Source organism: Leptodactylus fuscus, chromosome 3 (genome assembly GCF_031893055.1).
Source record: "Leptodactylus fuscus isolate aLepFus1 chromosome 3, aLepFus1.hap2, whole genome shotgun sequence".
Taxonomy (NCBI): domain Eukaryota; kingdom Metazoa; phylum Chordata; class Amphibia; order Anura; family Leptodactylidae; genus Leptodactylus; species Leptodactylus fuscus.
The window spans coordinates 134,810,890-134,823,821 of record NC_134267.1 but is presented as its reverse complement, the minus strand read 5'-3'; the positions used below and the strand labels follow the sequence as shown (position 1 = coordinate 134,823,821).

Below are 12,932 nucleotides of genomic sequence, written 5' to 3'. Positions count from 1 at the left end.
TCCTTTTGCTGTGTTTCATTATTTATTTCTGGGATCCAAATTGGTGACAACATCTACTACCTCTTCACTAGCTATCTGTGCTGCCGATAACAGTGTAACAATAACCTATTAACAATTGTTCGTCTCCATACAGGTTTTCATCAATGAGCACCGATCGACCTGTTTTCTTATTTGTTCCCACTTGCTTTGGACACCCAGGAGGCTCTGGTGTAAGCGGCAATATGGTCAGATCACAGCGGCTGACACCCTGAAGTGCCAGGTTCCTTTTATCCTTGATTATTCCTTTTATTGTCAGAGCTATAACAGATATGTTTAATATATTTGCACCTGTGAAAGGATTCTGATACTAGCTTTTTAATCCTTCTCCACCCTGAAATGCTGACTAGAAAAGCCTTGCTCAGCTCTTGGATACCTGATCTGAGTTGGGGAAGGGCATTAGAAGGATGTACAGTAGTAGTTACAGGAATTAGCAGACAATATAGCAAATTTTATGTTTTCATGTTGTCTGCAAACACTGCTTCAAGTAAAAAAGAAGCCATAATTCTATTTTCCATCATGACTCAGCATGGCGGAGCTGGTGCAGTGTGCAACATACTGAAGAGTCATTGAAGCTGAGCTGGCCACAGAATATGACTACACTGTCTGGCACCAATAAACTGCATTTTTCTTGAGTTTCCTCATATCTTGCACATCATAAATCTCTGTACAATATAATGAGGTTCACTAAGGTTTAACCAATCTTGTAAGCACTTGTATGGTCTATAGTATAATGTATTTCGAGTTTTGTTAACATACAGTAAAACATATTTATAGTCTGTATTGAAATAAGGCTCAGGCAGTGCACAAAAACGTTCTCTGTCCATATTCAGAGATAAAAATATATCCCGATTATTAGAAATAGTGTGTCTGCAGGTCATGTGTTTATACCGCTACTTGGTTTGGATCAATAGGGGAGATTTACTATGTAAAATATTCCAGTATTCTGAATTTTGTGCCACATCTATCATGTGTTTTAGATGCTTTTTAGACATGTCTACAACTTGTACAAAAAAGTGGGTGGCTTGAGAAAGGGGTATGTTTCAAGAGATTGCTCACTGGTACATGCTTTAGACAGCCTCATGCAAACTATCGTGTTTTGCATAGTTCAGGGACCGTGCCTGCAGACAGAGATCCTATTTTGCTTGAGTTTGTGGCACAGATCCTCCCATAGAACTCTATGGGAAGCAAAGAAGTGTGGATGGCACACTTAAAGGGGCTCTATCATTGGGAAATGTCATTTTTAACTAATCACATCCTTGCATAGGCTTTAGAAATGCTACTCCACGCCTACCTTTTGTATGTATATTGCCTCAGTGGTGTCTGAATAAGTCTATTTTTATTCATATGCTAATGCGCTTCCAGCCAGCACAGGAAGTTCCCAGCAGCACTCGTCCCTGCTATTATCTCCTATGTGTGTGTGCAAACAGGAAGTCATCAGCAGCAGCATCCTGTGCTGTATACACCCATAGAAAACAATAGCAAAGAGGGTGCATGATGCATTGTGCACCAGTCTAATTAGCATATGAATAAAAATGGACTAATTCAAAAACCACTGAGGCAATCTACATACTAAAGGTAGGTGTGGAATAGGCTTTCTAAAGGCTATGCAAGGATGTGATTGGTTAAAAATGACTTTTCCCAATGATAGAGCCCCTTTAATAAGATTGACGCTTAGGCTATCTGAGCCTCCTGGTGATGTTGCCTACCAGCACATCCCTATGGTTGCGGACTGATCACTGATGCTCTAACTTGTACCACTCTCAGAAGTAGATCCTGGCACCATCTAGAAAACTGAATGAACAAAAGCTACATGGTCAAATGTGCCTGCTTTATCTCCTCATGAACAACAGCAGTGTAAGCAATGTGGCACAGACCAGGAAAGCCACCACCCTCTTACTTCAAAGTAAAATATATAAAACAAAAATGTGTGGTTGACTTTTACTGAGCCTGCATCAAGCTCAGTAGATTCTAGAGCTACAGCAGGGTTGGGGGGTTCAGAGGAACAATATACAGCATTTTCTTAAAAACAGTCACCATTCTATAACCCTCATTCCTGGCCTAATTCAGGTCAGATCTACTGACATAAACTCATGCCATCATAGCAACCTATCCAGACGTATAGCTAGCTAAAGTGCCATGGATCATGCTGCAAAAGATCAACGTGGACTCTGCTCCCCTAACAACTTATTTCATGTTTACCCCTCCTGTAACAGTAAAATCTGCCACCTCATTTCTGTAGGAGGCAGATGCTACTTTTCCTGCATGGACATGAATAAGAGGAGGAAATCTTTCTGTCAATGGCAGGGAGATTTCTGTGGTGGACTTAAATACTATCATATTGTTTTATTTTTTTTTTAAATAGTACAAAAATGCTTTTGAGGCTGAAGCCTCATGTTACAAGAACACCACACTTTTTTACATTTCACTACGTGGGGCGTTATCCTGAAGATATAAAATCGAATACAGAACACAGATAGTATTATTGTATGCAAGTGGGAACTACTCAACCCACCCTCACCAAGGGCCTATTCCTGTAATTACAAAGCAGCCATTATGCACTGGTGAAGAAGGTAGAAGAATAAATCCTAAAAATATATATTTTTTAAATTGTACATGTATAATTGTCCTCATTTGTTATACATTATATGCATAATGGCATTTCAATGCAGAGGTAGATGCAATGTTTTAATTTATAAAGAAAGAACAATTTCTAAAAAATGTGCTAGGATCGCTGACCAGAGCAAGTCCACAAAAGCCAAAAGTTGCATGCATTTTTCATGATCCTTTAATTTGCTGACTCTTGGCCGCAACAAACAGCAAGTCAGAAATGTCCAAACCCCCTCATGCACATGTGAAGGAACATAGAGGGAACCAATGGCTAAAAGCAACTGTCACTTTTTAGTCCATAAACAACAGCAATTGCCAAGAACATTAATACTGCAGGATTTGAAGTAGCTTTGGGTTCAGATGATGTGGCATGAATTTCAGATTTGGCTAGTTAATGATTCATCCATTTATCCATTATGCATTGCTTCGCTTACGGCATTCATTCTCACATTCTCAGTTACAATATTTCAATTAATCATGCGACACTAAAGCATTTAGATTGCTGCTGTGCATCAATCCTTCCCATAAGACCACATTAGTGTATTGGATGAAATTCTGAAACATCTGAAATACAGTGGCCTAACATAGGCAATGCTTGCGAATAACTTTCACTATATCCTTACTCTGCTCATTGTACTCTGTTCGTATGGTCTAAACATAGAATTCACAACCAGTGGTATTATATAAGATAATGAATATGAATATGTAATTGAAGACTGATTTGCCTTGTTTCTCTTTTTTGGACACTTCAAACACAGACAACAGATTCTCTTTTATGAAAATACGGATAGAATCCAGACTATAAGCTCGTACTTTGATTTTTAGATATTTTATTTATGTTTTTATTTTTTGTCCAGAGTCCAATGCAATATTTGGATAGCAACGTGTTGCCTGCCAAGTTTTTTTGCTAGGATGTGTTTGGAGACATTGTATTTACCTATTCATTATGCTTAATTTGAACAATATTGTTGAAGCAGTACTACCAGAAAACTTGGTTGCTACAAAAATAAAAAATAAATATATTTTTATGATCCATAAGTAAGTTTATTTGGGCTTATTGGGCTTACTATACTGACTAATAATGTGGGGTTCACTGCAGTTATGTGCCACAGTCTGGGGCATATTTGGTCCACAATTACTTCCAAAATAAAGGAGGTGACACGTAAAAAGGTATAGTAGTGCATGTTCTGCATTAGTGGTACCATTGGCCTTTCTACCAGAGGCACTGGTCTCTGATAGGAATCAGTGATCACCAATAGTTTTCACTTGGTAGCTTAGAATGTGGATCCACTAAGCCCATGACCATAAGTGGTATGCAGCACCCATAATCTATACAGTAGATGGTATTTGTGCCTTTTGTGCTTCTTCCTGTGGGACGGCTCCTCCTTCCTTTTTGACTACTGGCATGCGCTCTTGTCCCAGTGCTGCTCAGTGTTCAGCAGCGACCATCCACCTCTACTGCGCTGGCGTGGGAGCTGCACAGTAGAAGTGGATAATCAGCAGCAGAGCACAAAGCAGTGCTCAAGGAGCCATCACGCAGGAAGAAGCCTGGAAGGTAAGTATGATGTAGTGGATGGTGGTGGGGGGAAAGAGAGTAGTAGTGACTTTCTGTTTCTGGAAACGCCCCAAGGATATGGGTAAGTATACATTTTTTAATTAATTATGTAATTTAGAAAGTAGGAGGGTGCTTAATGTATTGATTTCCAGTTATCCCGAATAACCCCATTAAGTCTTATTTTTACCTGATTGCTGATGCCCTGTTCATTGATGCCGATTTCAACCTCATATACAAGACAGAGCATGTGTCGGAGATCACATGACACGCAACACACTGCTGTGTGTAGGACGACTCCTGCGCGCATGTGCAGTAGAGTTTCATGAACACTGGAGTTTAGACACATATCAAACTATTAGATCTGGATCCCATAAGGTATGTTTAATGGTATATACAGTTCACCTGAATAACTAAATTTCATGCATGTACAGTTAACTTGTATTAATAACCTGTACCTTATATGCACTCTGTATTTTCACATTATCATATGTAATGCACAGAATGTTTGAATATGCTGTGTACACTATGGAATATCACGATTATTATAGATCACTTTAATTGTTCACATTATAGGGTATCACATTTGTACCACGTTATATTATTATTGCCCCTAGCTTTAAATCATGTACCTTTGACAAATGATCTGTATTTTATTTTAATGGGGCGGGATTGATTTACCCTTAATGGAGGATTTATTCTCAAGACTTACTTTTTATGGATTATATTTTTATATGAATATTTATTAAAGGTGAAGTTTTATTTAGATTTCTCACATCTCTTCGGTGAAGCTTACAAATTTCACATTCCTTGTGTAAAGCCACTCAAGACTTAAAGACAACGTCAGAAGCATCTTACCTGGGCTAAGGAGAAAAAAAGGACTGGACAGTTGCTTAGTGGTCCAAAGTCATCTTTTCAGAGTTAAAAAAATATAACGTAAGTAAAAAGTTATGCTAGGTTCACACCTGTGTTCAGGTTTCTGTTGGGGGGGTCAGCTTGAGGACCCCCGAACGGAAACCTAATCCGCTTAAAAAAGTGCTTACCTTTGGAAACCCGCAGATCCTTGTAGACTATAATAGGGCGGATTTCCACTCGAAAAAGGCAGAAAATACAGAGAGAAAAGTGCTTTTAGCGGGACTTTTCTCTCTGAATTTTTAAAGTCTCAGTGAGCACTCTCTGTTGTGCGTGTGAGAGCAGGGAGGCTGCTGCTAGTGATGACTCATCAGCCTTCCCTGCTCTCACACACAGCAGAGAATGCTCGCTGAGACTTCCGGGTGCATGCTGGAGGCTAATTAGCATATAAATAAAAGCGGGCTCATTCAAAAATAACTGAGGGGATTAACATACAAAAGGTAAGTGTGGAATAGCCTTTCTAAAGGCTATGTAAGTATGTGCTTAGTTAAAAATAAGTTTTCCCAATGATAGAGCCCCTATAAAGCAGAACGAGAAAGGAATCCTCAGGGGAAGATTGGTACACAGGTGTGAACCTAGCCTAAGTAAATTTAAATTAAAAAAGGAAATTTTGCATTTCATTTAGAAATTGAAGTTTCGAGTCAGGAGGAAGAATGGAGAGGCACACAATCCAAGTTTCTTCAGGTCCAGTGTGAAGTTTCCACAGTCAGTGATGGTTTTGGAAGCCGTGTCATCTTCTGGTGTTGGTCAAAAGTCAGTGCAGCCTTCCATTGGGAACTTTCTAGAGCACTTCATGTTTCCCATTTCTGGCAAGCTTTATTGAGATGGTGATTTAATTTTCCAGCAGGACTTTGCACCTGCCAACACTGACAACAGTACCAGTACCTGGTTTAATAACCACAGTATCGCTGTACTTGATTGGCCAGCCAACTTGCCTGACCTAGACAATCCCTTTAACTGCCTGAAGATGAATATACAAAACACAAAGCCAATTACTTCTCTCTTATGAGTCATAGTATTAATTCTATATTACCTCTTTCTGAAGAAATCACTGATTTAGTGATTAATTGAATAGCGCCTCCTATTCAATATATGCCAGTGTCTCCAATCTCTTAATCATGGCCATGATGATTAAGCCATGATTAAGAGAGTTACCCTCTTGAAACATGTCGGCGTTAAACAGCTAGTATCGCTGGATTTTTTTCAATGTACACCTTGCTATACCACCCATTGCCTGTGATTTTCAATTTTTTAATCGTCACCAATAAAGTGGAGTTTACTTTTTAAAGAAGGACGCGCTGGATGTCTTTTTTCCTTGTCTATACTATAACTTCCAGTTCCTTGCCGGAGGACGACAGGTCCGTGCGCTGTTCCTACCTCGGAAGCACCTAAATCGGGTCAGTACTTGATTTCTTACCGTTATATACAGAGTTGCTACGGCATAATTGAAGATTACATCTGATCAAGTCTGTACCCTGGAGGCTGTGTTCTTCCCTTTCCCTTTTTTCCCCTTGGAACTGTGTTCATACTGAGCAGTATGCTAAGTTCTATACCGAGCTACAACCACTCTGAACGGAATGGAATTCAAATGCAGCAGCGCAATCTGGTAGGAAGAACATCCAAGGAGGAGTAGGGTCACAGTCCCTGGGGAATGCACAGGGAGCTCGGAGGGCTAACTTACATAAAGTTATAACCAGGATTGCAACGGAACGGTGGGGAGAATAAAAAAAGAAGGTAGTAGTAGAATAGTCTTTTTAAAGGCTATTCGGGAATGTATTTATCTCAAAACCACTGACACCAATGATAGAATCCCTTTAATCACCAGTGGTAACAAAGCGTTTTCACCATAAGGACTGTAAATCTGCAGAGTAGCCTACCCCAGAGCTGATCACAACAGTAACAGCTGATGGCTTTAAAAAACAGCTTAGATGCTTTTTTTTTTTTTACAACATAATCACATAATTCTTATTGAAATACTCGTATATAGAATGCTTATTTCCTTCATTCAAGGAAGGAATCCTTCAGTTATGCCCTTTCTCATTCCTTGGTTGAACTGGGACAGTTACCTATTTTGAACCACACTAATTGTGCACATTTCCTATACTAATTATACTGTACACATTTCCTATACTGATTACATTGTACACGTCTCCTGTGATTGCACTGTACACATCTACTGTACTGACTACACTATACATAGCTCCTGTACATATTACATTATACACATCTACTGTACTGACTACACTATACATGTACTGATTATACATGTACTGATTATACATGTACTGATTATATTGCACACATTTCCTATACTGATTACATTGTACACGTCTCCTGTGAGATGTGTGTACACATCTAATGTACTGACTACACTATGCATAGCTCCTGTACATATTACATTATACACATTTCCTGTACTGATTACACTATACATAGCTCGTGTACAAATTAAATTGTACACATCTCCTGTACTGACTACATTATACATAGCTCCTGTACAAATTACATTGTACGCATCTCCTGTACTGATTGTAATGTACACATCTCGTATACAGATTACACTATAAACATCTTCTGTACTGATTATGGTGTGTACATTACCTCTACTTATTTCTCTGTACATCTCTTGTACTGATTATAAGGTACATATTTACTATACTGATTATACTGTACACATCTCCTGTACTGATTATACTGTACACATCTCTAGTTATTAGTGTACACATCTGCATGAGTACACTGTGCACATTTCCTGAACTGATTATATTAGACATGTGTCCTTTACAGATTATTTTGTACACATCTCCTGTACAGATTACATTGTACACATCTCCTGCACTGATTACATTGTATACTTGTTGTGCACTGAATGTACTGTACATATCTCCTGCACTGATTTTACTGTACATGTCTCCTCTACAGATAACAGTGTACACATCTCCTATACTGATTAAACTGTACACATCTCCTGAACTGGTTATAGTGTACACATCTCCTGTATTGATTACACTGCACACATCTCCTGCACTTATATGCTTACATGCCTCCTGTATGGATTCGAGTGTACACATCTCCTACACTGATTATACTGTACACATCTCCTGTACTAATTACAGTGTTCACATCTCTTGTACTGATTATAATGTATGCATCTCCTGTACTGATTACACTGTACACATTTCCTATTCTGATTATACTGTACACATCTCCTGTACTGATTACACTATACATGCTTCCTATACTGATTATACTGTACATGTCTCCTGTACTTATTACACTATGCATATCTCCCATTCTGATTATACTGTACATGTCTCCTGTACTGATTACACTATGCATGCCTCCTGTGCTGATTACACTATACATGTCTCCTGTGCTGATTACACTATACATGTCTCCTGTACTGATTACACTATGCATGCCTCCTGTGCTGATTACACTATACATGTCTCCTGTGCTGATTACACTATACATGTCTCCTGTACTGATTACACTATACATGTCTCCTGTACTGATTATACTGTACATGTCTCCTGTACTGATTACACTATACATGTCTCCTGTACTGATTACACTATACATGCTTCCTATACTGATTATACTGTACATGTCTCCTGTACTGATTACACTATGCATGTCTCCTGTACTGATTACACTATACATGTCTCCCGTACTGATTACACTATGCATGTCTCCTGTACTGATTACACTATACATGTCTCCTGTACTGATTACACTATACATGTCTCCTGTACTGATTACACTATACATGTCTCCTGTACTGATTACACTATACATGTCTCCCGTACTGATTACACTATGCATGTCTCCTGTACTGATTACACTATACATGTCTCCTGTACTGATTACACTATACATGCTTCCTATACTGATTATACTGTACATGTCTCCTGTACTGATTACACTATACATGTCTCCCGTACTGATTACACTATGCATGTCTCCTGTACTGATTACACTATACATGTCTCCTGTACTGATTACACTATACATGTCTCCCGTACTGATTACACTATACATGTCTCCCGTACTGATTACACTATACATGTCTCCCGTACTGATTACACTATACATGTCTCCCGTACTGATTACACTATACATGTCTCCCGTACTAATTACACTATACATGTCTCCTGTACTGATTACACTATACATGTCTCCTGCACTGATTACACTATACATGTCTCCCGTACTGATTACACTATACATGTCTCCCGTACTGATTACACTATACATGTCTCCTGTACTGATTACACTATACATGTCTCCTATACTGATTACACTATACATGTCTCCCGTACTGATTACACTATACATGCTTCCTATACTGATTATACTGTACATGTCTCCTGTACTTATTACACTATGCATATCTCCCATTCTGATTATACTGTACATGTCTCCTGTACTGATTACACTATACATGTCTCCTGCACTGATTACACTATACATGTCTCCTGTACTGATTACACTATGCATGTCTCCTGTACTGATTACACTATACATGTCTCCCGTACTGATTACACTATACATGTCTCCCGTACTGATTACACTATACATGTCTCCCGTACTGATTACACTATACATGTCTCCTGTACTGATTACACTATACATGTCTCCTGTACTGATTACACTATACATGTCTCCTGTGCTGATTACACTATGCATGTCTCCTGTACTGATTACACTATGCATGTCTCCTGTACTGATTACACTATACATGTCTCCCGTACTGATTACACTATACATGTCTCCCGTACTGATTACACTATACATGTCTCCCGTACTGATTACACTATACATGTCTCCTATACTGATTACACTATACATGTCTCCCGTACTAATTACACTATACATGTCTCCTGTACTGATTACACTATACATGTCTCCCGTACTGATTACACTATACATGTCTCCCGTACTGATTACACTATACATGTCTCCTATACTGATTACACTATACATGTCTCCCGTACTAATTACACTATACATGTCTCCCGTACTGATTACACTATACATGTCTCCCGTACTGATTACACTATACATGTCTCCCGTACTGATTACACTATACATGTCTCCTATACTGATTACACTATGCATGTCTCCTGTACTGATTACACTATACATGTCTCCTGTACTGATTACACTATACATGTCTCCCGTACTGATTACACTATACATGTCTCCCGTACTGATTATACTGTACATGTCTCCTGTACTTATTACACTATGCATATCTCCCATTCTGATTATACTGTACATGTCTCCTGTACTGAATATTATGTACATATTTCTGTCCTGATTAGCATATGTTCACACTGATCAGCAGACATCTGTTCCAATGTGTAACTTGAATAGGTTTTTTTTTTCCTTATGATCTAAAAATAGCAACAAAAATCTTTCTTTCTTTGCTACAATTTATAAGTGCAAGTACCTTATATCTACTTGAAATTCATGCAAATAAACTCACAGAGGGTCAGGACAGTTCTAAAAAGCTGTTTTCACAATTGCATCATAGTTTATGTCACAAGACAAAACACACTGACATATAATGGAATCTGTTTGGTTCCATCATGATGTCAGTACTACACAAAAAAAGCACTAACTTTTCCGTCAAATGCAATAGAATCCGTGGTACGTGCTCAGAGCAGGGCATCTAACGCATGTGTGAATTTAGCCTTAAAGGGGTTGTGTAGGGAGGTAGATTTAGCTTAATTCATCCAGCGGATTCTTCATGATGGACCCCAGGTCACATAATCAGAACAGACTCCTGGGTCACACAGCCCCTATATCTGCTCCTGATCTCACACGTAATGTAATGAATTACCTGGTCACTGCATTTTTTGCTTCCATCATAGGAGCCCATTGCTGTTTTTTTCCAATATGCAAATGAGTTCTTTGGAGCACAGAGGGTGTCGCAGTTGCTCTAAATGGGTAAGTGACAATACCCTCCTCACTCTAAAGAGCATATTGATAAAAACAGTGATAATTCGGCAACAGAGCCACTGATTCACAAGAGAAAAACACCATTTGATTCTCATGTCCCTAACCTATCTGTGTAGCTAGGTTGATATACTGGGTTCTGGTGACAGACTCCCTGTAAAAACATTTCTGCAGCGTGAAAGATCCCACTGACTATAATCATGTCCATCATTGTCCTCCATATAGGATTTTTTCATCCAGGATTTCTTCCAACATAGATGGATTTCGGTCCTTTAATATAAAATTTGCGTTTGGTCATTTCTTGGAAAAGCCCCCGGCTACAAAGGGTTTGCTGATTCATCACAAGAACTGAACCTCATACTTCCCCCTCTCCTTGCTCCCTTCCTTCCCATTGTATCTCATAACCCTCTGGCTTATCCCTTTCACTGTTTTCTTTTTATTGCATGTTTTGGATTTATTTGGATTACGGTTTTATAGGCAGTGTTTCATCCCAGTACATTTGTGTCCTGAATACTGGTTTGTAAAGTACTTTTTCCTCTTTGTACATATTATGATGCTGATCGCCCTGACATTTCTAGATGTTTTGTTTTTTTGGCTATATTGTTATTTTTTTTTTATTATTATTATGTTTATAGCATTGTATATGTTTCTGCTGTGCTGTTCAATAAAAACATGAGTAGAAACAATAATTCCTGGCAAAGCTTTTTGGCTCCACATAATTGCTCGACGCTGTGATACTATTAAGCCTAGATGCTGGTGGACGGGATTTTCCGATAACTTTCCACCCCTACAGAGAACTATGAAGGAGCATGTATGAGTGGTTTGTGCCATGAAAATGTCATGAGATATAACATAGAAATAAGTGACGACACGACTAGGTGCAATGTGTATCTTCTGATCTGATACTGATATAAGAGGGGGTGACTCCGAGCGCAGGTATAGCGGGCACAGACCATGACATTGAGTGATGAGCAGATGCAGTTACCTCTGAGCGGAAATGATGGGATCTCAGGAGGGCATCTGGAAAGAGAAAACAGAATGAGGGTCAGCCTCTCACTTTTGATAAGGATTAGCAGGCAATCCTCTTATATAACCATACAGTATCCAGTCAAGGGCAAGGCTGAGCGGGCACTCAGGTGGCACAGGACTCTGCTGTCACTAACCATACTGTCCCAACATCTCATCTTGCTCTAGTTTACTACAGGATGGGTGGAGACAAGTCTGCCGCAGTCCTGTTGGAAATCCTCTAAAACTGAGTGCCAGATGAAGAGACTGCCACATGTACACCGTGCCCTCCTCCTCCTGACAGGACAGGCATGTAGCTATGTGACAGCGGGGACACATCACATGACACACACAGAATAGTGTAAAGATGGTGTCTTACATGTCCTACCTCTGCTCCGGGGCCGGTAGCTGAACACCGTCTTCATGGGGTGTCTGCCCTTCTGGAGCTTGCGGTGCCAGCAGAAGAGGAAGGAGATGGTGGCGATGGTGCCCAGCATGAGGAGCAGCAGCAGCAGGGCACATTGGATGCTGTAGGGTCTAAGCAGCACCAGGAAGGCAGCGGCGATCATGGTGGAGAGTGCTGTGCAAAGCGACCACCGCACAGTGTGATCTGTGACTCAGCAGCAGCCGCTACATGTACTGTATCCTCTGCCAGCTCTCCCCGGGCACTGACAGGCAGCCGCTCTGCTGGATGTGCTCACACGGGGCGGCAGCTGCTGCGCACAGCCTGGATGGCATCAGCTGAGATTGCCCCCAAATAAAACTTTATCTCCCAGAGTCCCCAGCTCACTAGTAACCTCAGCATCAGCAGCTGCCGGGAGGAGAGAGATGCTCAGCTCCTCCTCAGACAGGC

The 12,932-nt window shown here is 39.9% G+C and overlaps 1 protein-coding gene across 4 annotated transcripts in view; it reads right to left on the bottom strand.

Moving 5' to 3' along the window:
- Positions 1-12,729, bottom strand: part of DST (dystonin) — a 397,510-nt gene extending 384,781 nt beyond the window's left edge. For 2 of the 4 annotated variants that reach the window (XM_075268370.1, XM_075268372.1), the window contains exons 1-2: positions 12,459-12,729; positions 12,060-12,094 (exon numbers count right to left, since the gene is read on the bottom strand). In XM_075268370.1, the coding sequence (XP_075124471.1) occupies positions 12,060-12,094; positions 12,459-12,648 (225 nt within the window). In that variant the 5' untranslated portion in view covers positions 12,649-12,729. The remainder of the gene's footprint in view (positions 1-12,059; positions 12,095-12,458) is intronic. The other 2 variants (XM_075268369.1, XM_075268371.1) reach the window with 1 other exon arrangement.
- Positions 12,730-12,932: the final 203 nt, after the last annotated feature.